We start from the raw sequence: 23,941 nt of genomic DNA on the forward strand, positions 1-23,941 counted from the left end.
ATGCCATTAAAACAAAACATAAATATATTTTTTTTGGTTTTCTTTGAAACAAGTTATTGTATACTAAAATTTTGTGCATCAAATTATTGTATATAGATATGATGAAAAGTGTAGCACAAGTTTTTTTTTTTTTTTTACGGAAAAAGTGTACCCACAATTAAAGTTATTTTCCTAACCCATAACGTATCTAGATTAAAAAGAGAGCAATTTATAACTTCCAAAAAAGAAATTATGAACAAAAGAATAGGAAGAATAAGTGGGAACTTTTTAGTGACATGATTATATAGTAGAAAGGTGAGAAAATAATTAAATAAAACATTGAGTTTGGACGACAAGGATTGAAGCATTAACTTAATAGTTAAGAAACTCAAGGCACAAAGTCCCTTTTTTCCCCCAATTCATAAAGCTCCAAAGTATTTCATATCTCTTCATTCTTAGACCATCCATTCTTTCATATATACGAACAAACAAAAATATTCGAATAATTTAATAATTCATCATATGTGTACATATATACGTACATAGTCACCATTCATTATCTAAAACAAACTTCACAATCTCCATACATTTTATATAATTCAATTATAACAATAGATCATGTCATTATTATTAAGAAAGAACAACCAAACAAACACATCAGAAACCATATAACTAAAATATACATTGAGGAAAAGACATGTCATAAAAAAAGGTACAAATTAGAAAGTAGAAGAAAACCTCTTCTATATATTGATTCCATCTAATGTGCAATACTTGGAAAAATAAGTAGCATCCAGCTAGCTAATTACTTAGACATCGACTTCACACCAACCTAATAGCTTGCATTTTCATTTTCAACATTTTAGTTACAAAAAAATTTCACTATAACACTCACTCTCACTACAACCTCTCATCATAACTAACCAACACTCTTTCTCTCTCAAATCCTCACTACAATATTCAATATTTCACAATGGACTTTGATAGACTTGGACCGTCTGATCCTGGTGGCTCCTCCCGTCGATCCACCGCACCTTTAACACCCTCCACCACATCAAATTCCTCTCCAAAAAACAATAAGAAGCTCATCATGCTGTCCATCCTCGCCGCCGCCTTGCTCATCGCCTCCGCCATCTCGGCTGCACTGATCACCGTGGTCCGGTCTCGTGCTTCATCCAACAATAATTCAAACCTCCTCCATTCCAAACCAACTCAAGCAATCTCCCGAACCTGCAGCAAAACTAGATACCCTTCACTTTGTATCAACTCCCTCCTAGATTTCCCTGGTTCAACATCAGCTTCTGAGCAAGAACTTGTTCATATCTCATTCAATATGACACACCGTCATATAAGCAAAGCACTCTTCGCCTCCTCAGGCCTCTCGTATACAGTCGCGAACCCACGAGTTCGTGCTGCATACGAGGATTGTCTTGAACTAATGGACGAGTCCATGGATGCTATCAGATCATCCATGGACTCGCTCATGACCACGTCCTCAACTTTATCCAATGACGATGGAGAATCAAGACAATTCTCCAATGTCGCAGGATCAACTGAGGACGTGATGACATGGCTCAGTGCCGCACTGACAAACCAAGACACGTGTCTGGAAGGATTCGAAGACACAAGCGGTACCGTTAAGGATCAGATGGTTGGTAACTTAAAAGATTTGTCGGAACTCGTGAGTAATTCGCTCGCGATATTTTCAGCGAGTGGAGATAATGATTTTACTGGTGTAACGATACAGAACAAGAGAAGATTAATGGGAATGAGCGATATCTCGCGAGAATTTCCTAAGTGGCTTCAGATACGAGATAGGAGATTATTGAGTTTACCGGTATCGGAGATACAAGCTGATATTATCGTTTCAAAGAGTGGTGGTAATGGTACGGTGAAGACAATCACTGAAGCTATTAAGAAAGCACCGGAGCATAGTCATCGTAGATTTATAATTTACGTGAGGGCAGGAAGGTAATTTCATAAATCAATTTATTTATTTATCACTATCTTCTTTTTGGTAGTTTACGTTTAGAAAGAAAAAAACATTATGAGAATCTTTTTAGTAAAAGGTGTACAATTTCCAAGATAACTGAAGTAAGACTTTTACACCAAAAAAAAAAAAAAACTGAAGTAGACTTTTTACGTAATAGTTTTTTTTTTTATTGGTGCACTTTGTTTTTGTTTTTATATAGTAACTAACTACTACATAATTGTTTGTGACGGTGGTGATATGATATGTAACAAGAAAAAGAAAATTGAGTCGGTGATGAATTATTATTGGTGTTAGAAAAAGGTTTATTTGCATGAACTAATAATTAATGTGAAGGATTGATAGTGAAATATTTTGCTACTGTCTTTATCAAAACAAAATTGTGCTAATATACTACACTACACATAGTTTCTAATTATGTTTTTTATTATTTGAAAGAAGTTTCTAATTATGTTTATACATTAGTCTCCGTTATTAATTGTATTTTGCAGCGTCTTTTTTCCAATAAAGTCAAAATATTCGGTTAATTATAGTGATGAATTTATGGGAGAACTGGTCCAAATTACGTACAATACAGGTTATGTTATATATTTGGTCAACTATAGTAAATTTATTACTAGTAGTGTTTTCCTTTTGCTTGTGTATACTTGTAGTAGTTAAAGGTGTGACATATGATCTGACTTTGTAAATGACGGGGAATTTTCAGGTATGAAGAGAATAATTTAAAGGTGGGAAAGAAGAAAACCAATATTATGTTTATAGGAGATGGGAGGGGCAAAACTGTCATCACAGGGAAAAGAAGTGTTGGAGATGGCATGACCACTTTCCACACCGCTTCCTTTGGTAAATTCCTTTTCATATGCTTTGATTATTTGGTTGTGAATAAAAGATTCTATGCACTTTTATAATTTGGATTTTTTATATATATAAAAAGTTATAAAATAGTAAATTACACATGGCATGAATCTAGAGTTTGGTATTTTTAAAATAGTCTTAGTTGTAATGTCAAGTTGCATGTTTATTGCAAACTGTAAGTGAAAGTGTACTTACTTGGACAAGATTGCACCCACCGTTTAAGTATTTGCAACTATTGAACAATACATGTGATTTTAGAAACAAAAACATGTTTGATCGTGATGTTCTTGTCATCAATGCATGCATTATTGTTCTTCCCACATAATGCGGTTTCTAAACTCTCTACTTTCACAGTCAAAAGGTAAAATACTACTACTACTCTATTTGGTTAATTTTACCCCAAAAGGTAACAAAACATTCTAAAAAAATAATCTTGTGAGCCTTTCTACTTTAATTATAATTCAAACCATATATAGTTCTAAATAGCGTTACTAAGGTTAAAAATGGTTTAGATTTGATTAATTAAAGCGTGACATTGCATAAATCTTACGCATTCCTAAATAATCATTCACTTCTTGACTTTTATTGTCATCCTACCATATTACTCCCTACTTAACATTAATCAATCAATTGTTTATCTTTAAATTGCAAAATAATCAATTGTTTCTTAGTACGTTCAAACATCAATCAATGACTCCAAATCAAATAAGCAAGCATAAATTATTCGTTGTGGGTCAATCATGCATTACAAGACAAAGTTACCTACAATGTCATATTCTTCAATCTATAATCAAGAATTAATATAATTGTTGCTACTTAATTTATTCAATATAATTAGTTCACACTTGTTACTTGATGCAGCTGCTAGTGGTCCTGGGTTCATGGCACGTGACATTACATTCGAGAACTACGCCGGACCGGAGAAGCACCAAGCGGTGGCCCTCCGTGTCGGATCCGATCACGCGGTGGTGTACCGCTGCAATATTGTTGGTTATCAAGACGCATGCTATGTACATTCCAACCGTCAATTTTTCCGTGAATGCAACATTTATGGCACGGTGGATTTTATATTTGGAAATGCTGCAGTAGTTTTTCAAAAATGTAACATTTATGCACGTAAACCCATGGCCCAACAAAAGAACACTATTACAGCCCAAAATAGGAAAGACCCGAATCAAAATACGGGTATATCCATTCATGATTGTCGGATCCTACCTGCCCCGGATCTAGCCTCATCAAAGGGCAGCATTGAAACATATTTGGGTCGTCCATGGAAAATGTATTCTAGGACTGTATATATGTTGTCCTATATGGGTGATCATGTGCATCCACACGGATGGTTGGAATGGAATGGTGACTTTGCTTTAAAAACTTTGTATTATGGTGAGTACATGAATTTTGGGCCGGGCGCGGCTATCGGGCAGCGGGTCAAATGGCCTGGATACCGGGTCATTACTTCAACTGTGGAGGCCAATAGATACACCGTGGCTCAATTCATCTCCGGTTCGTCGTGGTTACCGTCCACCGGAGTGGCATTTTTGGCCGGGTTATCCACTTGATCACCACCACAAATATATATAGAAAGGATTTACATTGTTACATAGTCCAAACCAACCTCAATTGGGGGAAACATATGGTTTCTATATTTATAGTCTTATTTTGTATTAACTGTCCCAAAACATTGTTTTTGGGCAAATTTATTTTGTCAATGATGCTAATAATAAATTTAAGTTGTAATCAAGCTTCACTATAATAGATCTTGTAATTGTATTCTTCCCCCTCAAAGTCAAAGTTGTTATAGTTGACTCAAGAAGTTTTTGTACCATTTTCATTTCATATTCATTGATCATTGATGATAAAATAAATTAGAAAAGAAGGATAGAATTACAACTTTAACATATTCACTTTGTCCCACTTGGCCAATTGGATCATGTGGCATGTGACCCATACAAACTATTTCTTTCACCCATGATGCTAATAATGTGATAATTCATTTTTACATGTTTCCAAATGAAAGGTATTAAAGTTGACTCAATAAGTCATTGTACTATTTTATAGAAATAAATAAGAAAGGAATGGTATCATTCATTATAATTTACAACCCCATATTATTTTTTTTTTTTTTGAAGTAACAACCCCATATTATTGACTATGTCCCAATTGAGGTACTAACATTGATCAGTGGCATGTGAATCTATCCTCTAAATTGAAGGGTCTTGGTCTTCAGATTTGTTGATCCTCTTTTCATTGGAGTTGGTCAGTTGGTGGTTGTTTAAGACAAAGGAGGAACAAACATGTCCAAACACCAACTAAGAAATGAGTAGTGACACACTATTCTTGACATTAATTTGACATGTGTATTCCTTATCACAAGCCCAACTCACATGTGCAACATTAGGGTGATTTTCATCCACATCCATCTAACAATTGTTTTTTTTGAAGGATACATCTAACAATTATTATTATAGTGTCACAGTACCATTTCATGTTTTTTTTTTATGATTATTTTTAGTTATTAATAAAATTATATCTCATTGAACAACCGAACTATGAGGACTTGTTTGGGCAGGGAGTGATCGATTACACCGCAAAAAATAGAAAAAATGACATTATTTTTTGAAGTACGCCATCCTATGTACATATACATATATATATTTTGTAAAAATATATATATACATTCATATTAATACATACATATAGTTAAAACCCTATAAATTAATAATGTCAGGACCGGAGAAATTTATTAATTTAGAGAGTTATTAATTTATCGATAAATTAATAATTATTAATTTAAAGAGTTTTTAAGTAATTATATTGTACATACCAAATAAAAAGGCAAATTAGTCTATGCCTCTTAGAATTACGTTGCAGCAAACCTTGTGACTCAACGTAAATTAGTAACTACTGTGTTCATATGCATTGGAAATCAATAATGACTTTTGAAGTACAGTAAATGTAAACAAGAGGAACAAATGTGTTCAATGTATTCTTAATATATTTTTTTTCAGTTTCTATGAATTATTAATTTATGATTTTCTTGGGACCGAAAATTATAAAGGGATCTCCCGAAAAATTATTATCTTATTATTTTATCGAGTTTTTCAATTTTTTACATTGGCCCAAGTCGGGACCGGACAAATTTATTATTTTAGAGAGTTTATTAATTTACCGAGTATTAATTCAAAGAGTTTCTACTGTATACCGACGTTCAAAAGACAAAATTCATTATTTTTTATGTTGTATTGGCGTTTAGATGGGCATTCTGTGCCATCTTCACGCTTTTTGTTATTACGCTAATTCATAAAAATTATGAATGAAGTTTCTTTTTAATGTAATTTTGGTTTTAATTAAGGTTATAGTTGGAAGAATTAAAAAGTCAGTCTAAAAGCTCATATTCTCTTTAGAGAGATGTCATAATTTGTCAACATCTCTTTATAATTAACTCAAGGTATTTGTAAGTGATTGGGACAGTGTCTTGATGAATGTTGTTGTTAAAATTTTCCCAAGTAATACTTCTTTACTAGGTCAATATCACATTTCAAAATATGTGAGTTAGATGTAAGATGGATGTCAAAGTGAAAGATGTCAAACTTAAGAATGTGAACACTAAAGAGGTCATACTAAAGGAAGTATGAAACACCATCATTAAGGCATGGGATGTTGTGGTAGAGTCCCCTTTAGAGAAAGTATATCTCGATTCCCTTTGTACATTCAAAATTGTATGTGCAAATTTTCCAAAATTTCTCAAATAGTAAGGAAATGGACATATCGTGTAATGCATATTAGAAATACTACCACAAACACGATTAACGATGACATGATTATTTACCTATTTTATTACTGTAATTTATTAAATAAATTAGCATTTTCATTAATATTTGTAGGAGCATTTTACTAGTTTATGTTTAATTTCCAATAAATAGGATAAATCAAGAGAATATAAAGAAATCACAGAATTATAATGGAGAGAATGCATTTGTTGAAGTCTTGATGATCAAACTTGTATTTATGACAATTGAGGCTATCTTCCAAGCAAAAATAGTGGGAAATTTATTTGCAACACTTCATAAATGCGGATATTACACCTGCTTTGACGATCATATAAAATGCACATTAATAAAAACTCCGTACAATCATATAAAAAATGAAGAAATAATATTTACCACAAGATGGGAGTATCTTGATCTCGTGAATTACATCGTTGTACTTCTTTCTATCAAAGACTATAACAAGATTTCTACGTTTAGGAATGAGAATCCATGCATGGGATTGGGATTGAAAATGCATATATGGAGAATTTCAAATTGACAATTTTAAGGCTTGTCGAAATGGTTAGAGTTTTAAAGGTTTTACTAGATGACAATTTTTTTCATGTTTCTTCCATTGCTTGTAATGGAATATATGGTAGTGCGTGTGTAAAACTCTGGATTTTTTATCCAAGGCATTACGTCTAGTTCTTTCATTTTAGAAAAATACTATCTTTTTTTTTTTTTTTAACAATAATCATTCAATAAGAATCTTGATATTTTGTTGAAACCAGTTTAAGTAGATTTAATAGTGTTTAATGAATCTTTTGATAGCTACTTTGAGGCGTGGTTCCAAGAAGCTTGATTTTTCTTGAGTGTGGGCGATATTATGATCTTCATGAAATTATTGAATTGTATACGATGAATAAAGATGGTGATTTGGTAAAGGCATGGGGAATAAGTCAATTTGAAAGGTTGGAGAAGAAACAGATAAAAAAGAGGTGTTGATTAATTTTAGATTGTATACATAATTTTATAGACAGAAATTGATCACACACTGAAAGTCCAAGCTTGCATATTAATATATGTATATTTTGACTTAATGGTGTTTTGTTAATGCAAAGGTGTATTACTCTATACTCAATAGTATCAATGTAGCCTATATTTTTTTTTTTTTGAAAGAATCAATGTAGCCTATATTGAAATGTTATTGAAAATGATTCTAATTTAATTTATTTAATAATACCATTGTAACCTTTATAGAAATGTTATGTAATAATATAATCAATTTGATGCTTATAAATGAAACGGTAAAAAACTCGTGCATTGTACGAGTTGAGGTCTAGTTTATTTATTTATAATTCATTAATCCTACAAGTTCTCCCTAAAAAAAATTCCCTCCAAAACTTTTTCTATTGTTAGTAAATTAATAAATTAAATTAAAAAAACCCTCTTCCTATTATCAATTAATTTAATTAAAAATAAATTAAGGAACCCATTAAACCACACCACTCTTAACCACATCACACTAACCTTAAAAAATAAAAAATTAACTACAAAATTGAAAACACCACCCACCACCCCCACCATTTGCTTAGTAGATTAAAACAAAAAGTTAACATATTTATAAAGACCAAAAACATATTTAAGCAAGAAAAAATAACAACTCCACCTTCATTTAGAATAATTTTAAAATTCTAGAATATTTATCTCTCATATTATTACGATGACTCAACTGTTAATTTCCCTATTTCTCCACACTTTCACTACATAATACAACTCTCTCTTTCACTACATTCAATTCCATCATTTCTTCATTCTATGCTCTTCACTCTCTCTATGGTTGCCCTGTTTGACTTAATTTACAAAGCATTATTATTTTCATTCTTGTGTGCCTCCTCATTGAGTTCGTTAGATTCACTCCATCTCATATATTTTCATTCGAGTAGATGGCAGCTGCCTTGGCACTCCAATCAGAGTAGGATATGGTGGATTAATCCGCAACAATGCAGGGCTCTTTCTGTCGGGATTTTCCGGTTTCATCCATGACTCGACGTGCATTCTACTTGCTGAACTCACAGCCATTCACAAGGGATTTCGCTTAGCAATAGACATGGGGATTGGACGATTTAGTTTGCTTCTCTGACTCTCAGCTCTCCGTTAATCTCATTACAGGAGCGGTTTCGAAGTACATGCCTATGTGGTGTTAATTCAGGACATTAAAGACATAATATCTACACATAACTTCACTATCCATCACACCCTCAGAGAAGGGAACCAATGTGCCGATTTTATGGCCAAGCTTGGAGCCTCGTCAAGTGTCGAGTACTTGGAGCATCTGTCCCCTCCCCATGATCTCCTCGATTTGATTAGGAATGATGCTATAGGAACCCTCTTCCGAAGAGCTTGAGTTTCTATTCTTTTTCTTTCTGCTCTCTTTTTTCTTTTTGTGACATTAGCTTTGTAACCAAAAAATATATATTTTCATTCGAGTTTTTTAAGATTGTTGTCGAATTGTGACTATGCGGCACAACTAGCGATGACATCACATGTTTCCCTTCAAATTCTTCTTCTCATATTTATCTTACCATATCTTATTCATTCCTTAATCTTTTTTTATTTTGGCTTAAACTCTCTCTAGGTTAACTACATGAGATTGTCCTTGCCTTCAAATGTTATTTTAGGAGGAACTCAATTTTGACTTAGATTTTTTCTATTGATTTAATTTGTGTATTTTTAAGTTCATTACCTCATGTTAAATTTTGCTCATTTAATATTCTTCAAAATCTTACAGCAAGAGGCTAAATTGATTTGAGTATACCACCTTTTGATAATCTTCTTGGTCATGATCTCATGGTTATGTAATATTTAGTTTTTTTTCTTTCAAAATTTGATTGAGCATGGCCGGGGGGAATGCAAGAATGAAAGAAGATTCACCTGTCCATTACCATTCATATTATAGAACCAATTTTTGAGTGGGATTTGCTCAAATTTTTTATGGGATTAAAGTGGTTTCTCCTTTAGAAAAAGTTGCTTTAGACTTTTAGAAATAATTTTTTTCAAAAAATATTTGAATTTCTCCTTTAGCCAAAAGAAATATATGAAGCTATTCCTTAATTTAATAGTTGAACAATTAGGTTAAATGAATTGCATTTTGATTGGATTACCATGTTACATGTATGGAGGAGATTCCATGGCCGCCGTAATCTCTATTAAAAAATCTGTTGGGCATATATCAAACCCCAATTTTGTCCCATCAAATAATTTTTTTTCTTCAAAAATAAGTTATAATACTTTTAATTTGATTGAACTTGCCATAATTTAAAGAAGGTTGCTTTTTAGGCGCCTCTATATCTCTTAGGCCCGCTAAAATTCCTTTTTTATCCCTATTTTATACATCCAAAAGATATCTCCCGAACGAAACCTGCTCTTTACCCAAACAGTAATGCTCATTCTCAAAGTAAATTACCTATTTACCCCTATGCATGTTAACATGCGCAAGTACAAACCTAACATAACTTAAGTCACGTAGCGTGACTTAACTTACGCTAGTACAAAGTTTCACGTGAGTTAAGCTACGCTACGTGACTTAAGCCACGCGGCTGCTTGTGTACTTCAAAACACGCAACTCAACACACGCAACTTAACTCACGCTAGTACTAAAACTAGCGTGACTTAACTTGCGCTGCTGCTGGTGCACTGCTCGCAACAGAACAGACTGGCAGTGGCACCAAAACAGCAATGGCAGTGGCACTAGCTACTGTTTTGTTCCTTCATTCCCTGTTTACAGTACATGTATTCATTGATTCAACCAAAACTCTTAATTTAGAGAACATGCATTCATTCAACAATAATTTAGAAATGCAATTTTAACGATAAAACGCAAATGTCATAAAGAGGCGCAACCGCGCAAATGTATATATCATACAACCAAAAAGTCGAGAAAATACTACAAATATATCCAAAAAAAAGTCATAAAATGTAGTCCTAACACTACTGGTCCTAAAATGTAGTCCTAACACTACCGGTCCTCCTGTGGACTCCTAGACCTCCTCCTCGGAACCGGATGCTGCTCAAACACACTATAGTCGGTACGGAGGCCCTCCAAAATGCCAAAGAAGAGTGGATTAGAAACCACCTCTGGAATCCCCATCGCATGCTCCACTCTCTCTCTCTCATGTTGTCGATGACTTGCAATGGTTCGGGAGGATGTCTTGCATGCCACATGTCTACCGAAGTCCGGTAAAAGTGACAACTCGTAAGGCCCCCCTGGAAAGCCCCCATCCTCGTCCTCCATAACTGGCTCTGCATGCTGCTGCTCAGGATCCTGCTCAGGATGATGCTGCTGGGGAGGCTGCTCAGGATGCTGCTGCTGATGAGGGTCGACAAACTGATGCTCAGGCTGATACCCCTCCTGATAGTGATAACCCGGCTGAAATCCAGCCTGCTCCTGATAGTGCTGATCCTGATAAGCCAGCTCCTCAAACTGATGCTGATACTGTGGGGGGGTCCATAATCTAGGATGCACCCGTCTGTGACGTCGATCCCCCCGCAGCATCAACAGTAGCACTACTAGTAGCAAGACTCGTGGCCCCCACTCTCCCTCGACCCTCCGGAGGATGTAATGCTTGCTTCTCCCTACGTGCACTACTAATAGGGGCCATCCTCCCTAACCTAAGCCTATCAGGCCTCTCCTGCTCAGACATATCTGGACAAATATCAAATAAAATTTAACACATTTTCACATGTAATCTTTAACAATACAACAACACTATAATGTCGACGGTGTCATTTGAATCCATAAACTACCACATTGCAGTCAAATTAACTATACTCAACATTAACAAACATAACTCTAAATAATTACATCATTAACAATCCAATAAAACCAAAAAATTATCATTGAGACATTTCACCGAACACGTAGTGTGCATTTTTCAAACAACTATGTAATCTAGCATTTTCAAAACCCTAAAGTACCACATTGTACCCTAAACAACATCTAAAGAACAATTCCTAAGTTCAATCATCACTAACAACCATAATCTTTAACATGCAAGACATTTTTTTAAAAACCTAAAAATGTTAATTTTCTACACAAATTCGAAAATTTCAACCAAAATAATGCAAAGAAGTAGTATAATAATCACTTACTTGATAATGTGGACGAAATTTGGTTTGAATGGCGCAAGAATGGTGAAATTTGGAGTTGGGGGTGAAAATTTCATTTTTCAAAAGTTGAGAAATGGAGGTTCTGTGTTGCTGATAACCAACTTAAGTAACGCTGCGCAACTTAAGTTACGCTGCGCAACTTAAGTTGCGTTACCGTTATAACTAACGCATGTTAACTTGCGTGGCGTGACTTAACATGCGTAAGGGCATTAATGTAATTTACTTTGAGAATGAGCATTACTGTTTGGGTAAAGAGCAGGATTCCTCCCGAAGCATTTTGTTTGGTTTCGGGACCTATGTTCCGGAGGTATTTTTTTTAGATTTTACCCAACAAAGATACGAAAACAAGAAGGTTCTGTAGTAGTTATCTCCATAGTTTTCAAAACCAGACCGGACCGGCCGGTCCGACCGGTTGGACCGTGAATCGGTGGTGTGTCCGGTTCGAGCTGCCTACCGGATCGGTCGTGTAATTGGATCGGTGTAAACCGGAAAGGCTCGGTCAAAACCGGAAAAAACCGGTGACTCGGCCGGTTTACAGAACCGTCTGGTTCAATGCTTAGCTTAAAAAAAAAAAGAAGAAGAAGAGAAATGTCTAGAGAAGGAGAAGATGTCGCATCTTAACACGCATATCTGCTTTTTGGTTGAAGCTCCACAGGAAGAAGTAACAGATTGAGAAAATGAAGAATTGAGCAAACCTTCATGATATATAATTTAGCGTCATAACCTTCACGGTCTAAAACACAGATCTGCTTGTGGCGGCTGTTGTTTATAACTTCATGGTGATGCTGTTACTTTACACATACTCCCTCCGGTCACATTTATAAGCAAAAAACAACTTTTTAAGTACATTCAATGATTAATGTATATAACCCATAAATATGACCGGATACATTAGTTATTCAATGTACCTAAAAAGTCATTTTTTGCTTATAAATGTGACCGGAGGGAGTATTAGATTAGATGATATTTAGGGTTTTTGGGTTGAATAATGGGCTTGTGAAATAAGCCCAATATTAATCTTTCATGCAATTAGCCCGTGTCAACAAAAGTTATAAGAAAAAGCAATGTTACTTTTTTTTACAATTACATAGCATATCCCTATCCAAAGAAAACAATTACAAAACGTTTTAATTTTTTATAAGATAATTTTCGTTCAATTTATTTTTATAAGATAATTTGTTTTTCTTTTGACCAAAAATAAAAATATTTTGTATTTTATTTATATTTTATGATTTTAAAAAATAAATATAGTTTGATATATACATTTAGGTATGTAATTTATTTATCTTGTAGACATTTTTGTGAAACTTTATGTGTGTCATTAGATTTTTAAGACTGCAACATCTAATTCAATCTAGTTTAATACTTATACAAAAAATTATAGAGACCGAGTCAAACGACCGAGTCATCCGATTCAAACCGGTTTAGTCATGCAGTTCGACCAGCGACCCAATGGTCCGACCAATGACTCGGTGACCCAATTCCCTTGCCGAGTCGATCACCGGTCCGGTTTTTAAAACTATGGTTATCTCCCAGCAGTATTTATTTTTTTAAGATTATAAGAGAAGGCCACTTATAACTCTTTATAGAACACAAGCTACGTGGAAAGCATTAATTAGAACATTGCAACTTTTTATTCTTGGCATTCTTCTTCAAGGTAATACATAATCAACTAATAACTAGTATCTTATTCACTTCAGCAAAATTAAATTAAGTGTTTGTGTCTTTATTATCATATCAGGTAGTTATTTTCAAGGGATAAATTCTTCTTCACATATGGTGTTGACATTCAAAATATACACTGCTTTGGCATTTTATAGAGGATATATATTGGATACGTGATTGGTGTTTAACATGATGGAAACACACCTCCGGGAGTTATCTCCTGGAACAAAGTGAACTGTTTATATCTCCCAAATCCTCCAGGAGATATATACCGAATGTACACAACAAGGGCAAAATGGGAATTTTGGGGGGCCTAAAAGATATCAAGGGTTTTTAAAAAAGAAACGTTCTAATTTAAATGTACTTAAAAAAAGTCAAAAATATACAAAAGAGAAATGATATTTTGACAACCACTTTTTGACAACTTTTGGACAACTTTCTCTCTCATACTCACATGATGTTGTTATCCTCTCTCTTCCTTTTTCTCTCTCCATTGTTTTTGACCAATAAGAAGTGAGAAAAACAAGGTTGTCAACAAAGTTGTCATCAAATGGATGTCAAAATATCATTACTCTATACAAAATGCAATCCATTCACTACTTTTTCATTCAAGAGATAGGTATAGGTCCAGTACCTACTAAACAACTCTAATCTCAACTCCTTTTGTTTTCTTCATATGCTCATATGCCACTTCATATCATTTTCTTTTCAAGTTCCAACTATTTAAAGTTTCAGAAAAACTTATATTTACCAACTAATCAACTAACAGAGAGGGGTATATACCATATATTTACTAATGCCACATAAACAGAGGAGTATATCCCGCTTCACACCAAGAGTTTTTGATATTCCAAAACTTTTCTCCAATGATTACTTATTTTGTATCCCACTATTGTGACGGCATGCCCAAACTCACCACACAATCCTCTAAAAATTCCACCCTTAAATTGCCGCTGCCGCTGTGATTAAATTATGTGTCTAGATTTGCCACATTCCTTCTATAGCAGCTATTGCCGCAAACGCCTAACAATTATCACATTTGGAGATATAGAAGGGAAACAAATTTGTTGGAAGGGGGAGGCAATGGATGTTCGTATGGGTACGTGGAGAAATTCAAATATTTTTTTGTCTAAAGGAGGAATTCAAATATTTATTGAAAAAATTTATTTCTAAAGTCTAAAATAACTTTTTCTCAAGGGTAAACCACTTTAATCCATAATAAAAAATTTGAGACAAATCCCAGTTCCAAATCTTGTTTATTACACAACTTAACAAAAACTGAAAAATTTCAAAGCCATCGTCTTAGTGTCTTACTCTATTACAACATACACAAAGTTGGTGTAGAGTAATGTAGATATACAGCACACACAGACAACAACAAAAAACACATCAGCTGCAAAGATTTGGTATACAAACCCCACCATCTGGATTCTGTTGTTCTTTCCATATTCTTCCTGTGACTCTTAATTTCAGTTCCTTCCTATCACCACCGGAGAAAAATAGGGCCATATTTCGTTGAATTATGAGGCCGTCATGACTATCTCGAACTTTTCGGTGGCTATCGCGGATACTCCGTGGTGTACCCTCCCAAATGAGTTTTCTTCCATTTGCCCCAACCTCGAGGCTGTAGGTATAGTTCCGAGCCTCGTTCTCGTCTCCCATGAAACGAAGGAATGCCATGTAAACTGGAGCCATGCCTAGCTGGAAAGCTTCAAAGTGAAGGCAGAAGTATTGGCCAAAACAATGAAATACCTATCAAAGAAAAAATGGAAGTTGGAAAAGAGAAGAAGTATGTAGTGAGATAAGACCAAACTCAGTAGTATTATTCAACATGACACATCAGCAAAAATAAGTCAGTGACTCGTCAGCTCATTATTCACGGAATCATGTATTTGACACAGTCACATGATCTTGACTGTCGGATCAAGATCAAACGGCTCAAGTTTCAACTTTGGTAAATCGTGTCCAAAATACAAAGTTGCACATTAGCCGTCCAATCTTGATCTGGTGATTGTGTGATTGCGTAAATACAAAAAATCTATATTTGTAACCGCACATATTTGATAAAGGGTACAAATAATTTATGAACAAGAAAGATCTTGCAAGCACACATACAGTGAGCATCCAAGTAGCATTCTCTACTTCACGCGGATTTGACTTCACATAACGATGGTTGAATGTGCATCCTGTGTGCATGTCCACCTTATGATCGTCCCTCAAATGTGCAACAAGGAAATTAATATCGCCAACAGCAGAGCACTCTGATCCAGCATAAGGACAAGTGTATGGTCTAAAATTGCATACTGTCTCATGCTTCAGCTTGCTGTAGTATGGAAAGATTTCTGGACATCCAAGAGAGTAGTATTTGCATGGTAACTCGAGTGATTCAGCAACCTTTTCCAGTGCCAGACACCTAATATCTCCAAGCTCTTGTCTACAGGTCGGACATCGATTGTGCACCCTTGTTTTACATGTGGAACACAATGTGTGACCGTTGTGGCACTGCAAGAAAGCTATTTGTTACTCGTCTCTACACAACAATATGTTTCAATCATGCTAATGTCGACTTAGGAAGATGTCAAATGAGGAGGTAAATAAAGAAAAGAAATGCATATGCAAATATTAAGTAAAATTCGATGGGCAAGAAGTAACATTCTGGCCTATGAACCAGAACCCCATCGCTAAAAGATCAATAAAAGCTATCGAAGTTTTTCATATATGCTCCAATTAGAGAAAAGAACTAAGCATTGAGAGAATATGTGAAAATAAACCTTACTGGTACTACTTCATGTTCCATTCCCTGCCACATACATTACTCCCTTAATAAAAAACTTTCCAAGGTAGCAACCATTAGTTAAATAGAGACTATTGGTGTGCTCAACCAGAGGACATAAAACATAGCATTACAATTCAAAATTAATGGGAAAATTAACAAATCGTACGAGAGGTTCGCAGCCGAAATCTGTTAGACCTCTTATTAGTATTATTATATTATTAGGAAGCAGTTACGTTATTCGACAGTTGTTGAATAAAGAAGGAATCGGAAAGAAAAGTTGGTAGGCATTTATTTTCGCACTGGATATTAAATTGGAGAGACCAAGCTCTTGAGTTCTAGGAAGAGAGAGACCATCATGGCAGTCAAAATCGGGTTAGCACTTAGAATTGTAAGCTTTTACGATGTTGCTCCCTATCACCGTGTTCAGTGCCAAGCAGAATCATAATTCGTAATTTGCTAGCAGCAGTGGAATTGTCTTGCTATGTGTTGGAATCGGCTATTCCATTACGATTCTACACATTCTGCAAATTCTGAATTTCGGGTCGGGACTGGTTTCAATGGCCTGGTTTAAAAAAATAACTAAAACGTTTCAGAATCCACAAAATTTCACCGAAATAATTGCTGTAAATGGCTGGAACGGTTCCCAATTTGCGATTAACTGTTGTATCCTTCCCAATACAATGAACATTAGCCCAAAGTCATTCTTCTCCAAGATCAGTATTCAAGAAATTACATTCTCTATATAAATTGCATTCACTCTTCTTTCCTCATACAGTCACAAATTCCCTCAAATATATTGGGTTGTGTGACCCGACCCGGGAAACCTAGAATCTGCAGAACGTGAATAGATTCCACCACCTAGCACGACGATTCCACCGTCTGCTAGCAAATTACGTTTGTGCTTGCCACTAAACACGGTGATAGGGAGCAACACCGTAAAAGTGTACGATTCTAAGTGCTAGCAACCTATTTTGAATACCATGGTGAAAAGTGTGTTGTTAACAACAATTGAACAACATGAACAAACAATGTGTAGTAAAATGTGGGAACAGTAACAAAAACAATGGCTAGATGGTCCTCGACACCCATCAAAAGGTAGACCCACAGGCTAAAAGTGGTTAAAAAAAACCAGAAGCGGAAACAAGCTCAATGAGACCAGACGCACCAAGATATTTCTCAGGCAAGGTGGCGCAAATGTCTGAAAATCGTGGAGCGTGTGGGAATGCATGAAGTAATTTAATGGGCAGGGCCGCCCATAGCCCGTCAAGGCTGGCCTACATCACAGGGCCTAAAATTTTGGGGTTGTTGTGTAAGAGTAAGACAGCCCTAAAATTTTGAGTAAGACAGGTCCTAAAGTTTTGGGGTTGTTGTGTAAGAGCAGGGCCTCTAAATTGTGTAAGAGTAAGACAGCCCTGCTAATGGGTTTAGGCTGATCTGTGAGTGGCATACCTTCCAATGTGGTTGTTGGCCTAAAACTTGCCACTCAACGGCGGAACACAGTGATCAACAGAGGCAGACTCTGATACCATGTCAATAACTAACTGTCCTAAAAGCTTGAACTGTAGATAAAGGAACTAAAATGGTTTTTTATCGAACATGTGCCCTCACGCAAGAGCTTTTTGAGGTACAAACAATGCCCAGACCAACCAAACATGTGAAACTCAGCTTCATTACTGAAACATTGAGAGCACTAAGGATTGCACTCCAAACCACTTGGTCAAAAAGGCTTGAATACGTCAATAACCAACACTATTAAAACCATAAGCTGTTAGGTTAAGTTTCATATGTTTTATATCTTACAATTTTCAACCCAAACCAAAGCAATACATCTAAAATGGTCATGCCATTACATATGGTTATTGCATATCACCCTACTAAAGACAAGCTACACCTCGCATTTTCAACCTGGAGCATTTTAACAAGCTATACGGAACCGAGATTCGCTACAACCTATGTATATGCACTTCATCTCAAGAAATCGGACAATATCTTGTTAACTACTTACCAAAATTTTGACACATAGTTCATTGCTTCAAAGAAGAATACGTAAAACACCCTACAACCTAAATATATCAACCTATATGTCAGAAGCGTGATCTTTATCAAACTGGAAGGACTAAATAGTAGCACTCCAACTGATCAATTTTCAATTATTAAGCACAAAAGTAAACATTAAGATGCAACAAGAAGTTTTCCTTTGCTCAAGCTTTTCTCTATAAAACCAACGTCAGTTTGGAATTTGGCAATGTTGCAAATTCCTTGACTAAAGTCCAAACCTAACCTTAACTAGTATAAGTAACTACTACCATTGTAAGCATCTTTATAAGACAGATTTTAGCCAGTTCCTTAAATGCACTTATTAAGCATTCGAAAAGTCCAAATTATTAGTGGAAATGTTGCCAATAATAAGCTTAAGTGTCATACTTTGAACTAAATAAATAATTGCTAACTTTCATTCCTAAACCAAAACTCGAAGAACAGTAGTTAGCAGAACCCTTTCACTAATTCTAAATTCATAAATCAGGTGCATCGATTATGATCAACCTAGCTTGCTAATTACACAATAATGTAAACCTCAACCAAATTCAGGACATCCTCATCATCATAAGCCCCAAATCAACTCAATAACACTACAAAGCATTAAAATATACCAAACAAGTCACAATAACCATACAAAAACAACCCTAACATGCAATCAATCACATATGCAAAAAATGCAAACAAAATCAAAATTATGTGCAGATAAAGCAAACCTGATGAATTGGAGGATACATTGAATTGGTACAAACAGGACATTCCAACAACTCATGAACACTTGTAGCAGGAGCAATAGCAGTAGAACCAATAACACCATGATTATTGTTTCCTCCATTACGAGGTTTCAATGAAGAAAACTCAGAGTGATGATGATGTTGTTGATGATGAGGATGAAGAATACGATGTTGGATCTCATCTTCATCCATTCCATCAGAAGAAGAAACACACTCAATACTATCCAAATCCATTATAACAAAAAATAATCAACCAAATCAAAAACTAGAACATACCCAGATTTCAAAATCAAAAATTAAGAAATACCCAGATTTCAAAATCGAAAATTTCGACGTTTTTTTATCTAGGTATTTCTCTCTCTCTCTCTCTCCGCTTCCTCTCTCTTCAATTTTCTTCTTTTTTATTCGTTTTTTTTTTCTGGGAAAAATTTTATGAAGAAGAAAATGAAAATAAGAGAAGGAAGATGAAGATTGTAATCATGGGTCGATGAAAAAAGTGGATTTTGATGAACAAAACATCAATTATGTAAAAGAACAGAACATGTTCTTTTCTTTGTGTTCTTTCTCTTTCTCTCTCTTACCTAGTTTGAGGTTGTATTGTGAGAGAGAAAGAAACAAGAACCGTTGGATTATGATGATTTATTGATCTAACGGTAGATGCATTTGTAATAATAATAAAGATTAATAAAATTGAAAGGTTTTTTTTTTAAACTGACAAAAAGTGGTGTTTGAGAAAATGAATTTGTAACGATTTTGGTACAATTTCAACTACTAAGTGTACACGTGTACATCATGATGGTGGTCTGATGAGAACAATAAATTTGTAATAAATTTGATTTGATTTGATTTAGAATAATGTAAGAAAAATACTCACAAATATTTTTTAAAAGTGTAAAATAAAATGTTATTTTCAACCTTGACAAAAAAAAAATGTTATTTTCAACATCAAGTCTATATATATTTTTGTTTTCTTAATAAATGTTCTAAGAACAAGAACACGTTAGCTTAACATATAACCTGATTTTTCTTTTGTGCAAGTATAAATCAGTTGACTCTGTCACACAAATCAATATACAATTTTGAGTTTTAATATCTTAAATTATATATTGGAATTTTTTATTAAATTTGATAATTTAAAAATATTTATCGAGACGAACCTTATGACATTTATCGTTATCATTTGTCTTTATGTATTTGTAAAAAGATATAGTCAAAGTATGTTATATAAATAGTGCAAATTGTCGAATAAAATCATTTAATATGAGACGAAAGAAGTAATGAGATTCCACCCCTATGGTTGTAGTGTTGTCTTCTTGTCTTACATATAAACGTGTTGTCTTCTTGTCTTACATATAAACAAAAATTTATTTTTAAAATTCATTAAATAATTGTTTTGTGAGGAATACTAACAACACATATTCTAACACACATTTTTCAACACACTCTTTTTGATTAGTTAAAATTCACATGGGTCCCACCAAATCATGTGGATCCTATATAAATTTGGTGTTAAAAAGTATGTGTTAAAATGCGTGTTGCTAGCATTTTTCTTGGTGTATCTGGTTTATAATATAATTTAAATACATCACTTATTTAATAGAACTCAAAAATGATTATTTACTTATATTTGAAATTAGATAAGTATTTTGTATAAAAGTGTTGAGTATGATTGATGGTGGATGGACTAAGTGAGGACATGGTCCATGGTTAATCGATAGAGTATATATTAATAAATGTCAATTTAATGTTGAACAGATGAGATAAGTCCTTCATTATTGATAAGTTAGTTTTTACTGTTAGATCAATAAATCTTATCGTTAAATTAAATGAGATATAACTCACTTGGGTTGGTCTGATGGTGTTGGATTGAGACTTGAAAGTGTGTTCCTTCTCAAGGTTTCAGGTTCGATTCTCTTCGGTGCCAATTTGGGTGGACTAATTTAGCTTTTTAAAAAAAATAAATAAATGAGATATAATGTGATTTATTAATCCAATGATAAAAAAGAGACTTGTGTTTGGTGCAAAACCATCTTGCTTGTTTATGTTAGATAAATTTAACGAATCGAATTTGTCATGAGTGATAAATTAACGGTACTGATAAATATAAAATGGTAAAACTAAAAAGAAAAGAAAAAAATATGAGTTAAATCTTAGAGCCATCTTCAAAAAGTTTATAAGAAGAACACCGTAAGTTAATATAAAAGGGAATGGCTTAATTTTTAATTGTATTTTTACGGTATCTTTCTTTGTGTTGCTGAATGGAAGTTCTTGTCAAAAGTTTTTGTTCCCTTAACTATTTAACTTATGCATTGAGGTTTTTTGGGCTTCTAAATAAGGCATAAGAAAAAAGTCTTCATGGAATTAAAATTTGCTAGAGAGGCTCCAATTCCAAACATTAATCATTTATTTTTTCAAATGATAGCCTCTTTTTTGTAGGATTCTATTTAAGATGCTCAAACCATTCAGGGAGTGCTTAATTCTTATCAATCTGCTTCTGGTCAGCTTATCAATTTGCACAAATCAGAAATCTCTTTCAGCTGAAATGTACCTGATGATCATAAAATTTTATTCCAAGGTTGGTTGCAAATTAAGGTTGTTGAGTGTCAATCGAAGTATATGGGGCTACCAACTTTTGTTGGTAGGTCTAAGCAACAAGGTTTCAATTTTGTCTAAGATAGGGTGTGGAAGAAGCTGAAAGGTTGAAAAGAAAAATTTATGTCAACTGTTGGGAGAGAAGTTTTAATCAAATCAATGGTTCAAGCAATTCCTATGTATGCGATGATTGTTTTCTACTTCCGATGAGTTTATACGAGCATATTGAAAGCATGATTAGCAAATTTTTGGGCAGGAGCAAACAAGGTGAGCGTAAAATTCATTGGATTAAATATGAGACATTATGTAAGGAAAAAAGGAAAGGTGGAATGGGATTTAGAACATTCCAAGATTTTAACCTTGCATTGTTGTCTAAACAAGGTTGGCGAATTATGCATAATGACGATTTATTGATCTCACAATGTTTGAAAGCAAGATACTTTTCTAGAAGCTCTTTCTTGAGAGCTTTAGTTGGTTATTGTCCAAGTTATACTTGGAGAAGTATCATGCAAGCTCGTGTGGAAGTTATTGAGAAAGTAGATATTTGGAGAGTAAGAGATGGTCACCTAATTCATATATGGGGGGATAATTGGCTTTCTTATCAAAATGATCACAAGATTTGGTCACCTAAACCTTTTAATTGTGACATTATGTTTGTTTCAGATTTCATTCATGACGATATTCGATGTTGGAATGCTCATTTACTTAATGAAACGTTTCTCCCCTTTGGGACTCAACAAATTCTTCAATTGTTAATTTATTCTCCCAATTACAAGATGAGTTTGTGTGGGATGTTCACGGTCTACTATTTTTTCCGTGAAGAGTGCATACTATTTATAAAAGGCAAGATGTGAGGTACTTGCCTCTCATAGCTCAGTGCAGGATATTGATCAACAAATGTGGAAAATAAAAAGTATTCCAAGGCACATCCATTTTGATTAGAGGATTTTACATGAAAAACTACCACTCAAAAATGATCTTTTTGAAAAAGGAATCAGTTGTGATCCATTGTGAGTTTTTTTGTGGGCAATATAATGAAACATTTTCACATCTCTTTATGGACTATCATTGGTCAAAGCATGTATGATTTGCTTCCTCTTTAGGAGTGGTGTTCAATTTGCATGCTTCTAGGTACGCACCCTTTCAAGAACGGTTGAAAAGAAATATTATTGATGCAAATGAGGATATTATAGTTAATGTGATGGTTTTGTGTTATGAAATATGGTGCATTAGATTTTTTTTTTTTTTTAGGGGAGTGAAATTTATGTGGCTATCACTGTCCAAAATGCCCAAAGATAAACGAAGAAGAATACAGACCAATGAATTTATGGATATTGTTGGTCATTAAAGTGATATATTGATAGAGAATGATAGTAAAGATCATCAAACTCCTACCGATCAGATCTTAAACTCGAATGTTGTGCATGATATGTGTGTAACTTCTAAGAAGTTTTCTAATAATACTCATGGTTTTTATTGAAGTTTAAGTCTAACAAGCAAAATAAACCTAAGAGTGAGGTAGTTTCTAATACCCGCTTTAGAGTTGGTTCAAGTAATACTATGTAATTAATTGAGTTTAGTTGTGGTGGGTAGGGGTGTGCAAAGTTAAAACCAAACCAAAACCAAAACCAATATTTGGGTTTGGTTTGGTTCCTGAAACCACTTCTCTAAAAACCGGTTTTTAAGTACAACTAGTTCGGATATGGTTCAGAACCGGTTCGAAACCGGTTTGAAACTGGTTTGTCGTAACATACAATTCTTGCTGTTCCGTCCACTGCGTCGTAACTGGTTTGAAACTGGTTTGAAAAATGATTTTGAGAAGATTGAGGCGGTTCCGTCGGTTGTTACTTTCCAGATGAAGTTTCCGGCGGAATTTGTTTACATATGCGTTGCCAGTGTGATCGACGGCGACATCGGTGGCAGTGGACAGGGTGGATATAGTGAATTCGTCGTCGGAGTCAGGGAGGAGAGAGATAAAGATTTGGTGTCGGGAGCGGAGGTCGTATGCGGCGAGTGCGTTGAAAGGAACAGTGTTAATGATGCTTCTCCGAATAACAACCGTTTCAAATTTTGGGTATTCTTCTTCTTTCTTGTTTCTGAATATCCCAAATTTGTTCAATTTCTTTCATGATTTTGCTGTTGCGGAGGGGAGTGAACGACGGCGAAGAGGCGGTTGCGGTTGGAATCTACGGCGAGGCCAAGGATGGAGGTGTTGGAAGGGAGAGTGATGTCGGAGATGAAGGTTTCGACTACGCCGGCGTCGGAGACGGCGGTGATGATGCGACGGCGGAGGGATCCGATGAGGAAATGATGAGCGCGTGGGTCCCACGCGAGGGATTCAGGGTAGAGGTTGGTTGAACGGAAGTTGATCCGGATCCGAATTTTAACTGGTTTG

General features: G+C 34.7%; 2 protein-coding genes across 2 annotated transcripts; one reads left to right on the forward strand and one right to left on the reverse strand.

The window, feature by feature from the left end:
- Positions 1–755: 755 nt before the first annotated feature.
- On the forward strand, positions 756–4,637 carry LOC146952810 (putative pectinesterase/pectinesterase inhibitor 61). The gene is made up of 3 exons (XM_085706177.1): positions 756–1,950; positions 2,676–2,812; positions 3,686–4,637. The coding sequence occupies exons 1-3, from the start codon at positions 953–955 to the stop codon at positions 4,381–4,383; spliced, it is 1,833 nt and encodes a 610-aa protein (XP_085562303.1). The 5' UTR covers positions 756–952; the 3' UTR covers positions 4,384–4,637.
- Positions 4,638–14,593: 9,956 nt separating this feature from the next.
- Positions 14,594–19,519, reverse strand: LOC146952811 (E3 ubiquitin-protein ligase SINAT5-like). The gene is made up of 3 exons (XM_085706186.1): positions 18,937–19,519; positions 15,523–15,909; positions 14,594–15,159 (listed from the first exon to the last, which is right to left on the reverse strand). The coding sequence occupies exons 1-3, from the start codon at positions 19,186–19,188 to the stop codon at positions 14,797–14,799; spliced, it is 1,002 nt and encodes a 333-aa protein (XP_085562312.1). The 5' UTR covers positions 19,189–19,519; the 3' UTR covers positions 14,594–14,796.
- Between the last annotated feature and the right edge of the window lie 4,422 nt (positions 19,520–23,941).

The sequence above is a fragment of the Medicago sativa genome, chromosome 1 (assembly GCF_051527215.1).
Source record: "Medicago sativa cultivar Bolivia chromosome 1, Bolivia_mono, whole genome shotgun sequence".
Taxonomy (NCBI): domain Eukaryota; kingdom Viridiplantae; phylum Streptophyta; class Magnoliopsida; order Fabales; family Fabaceae; genus Medicago; species Medicago sativa.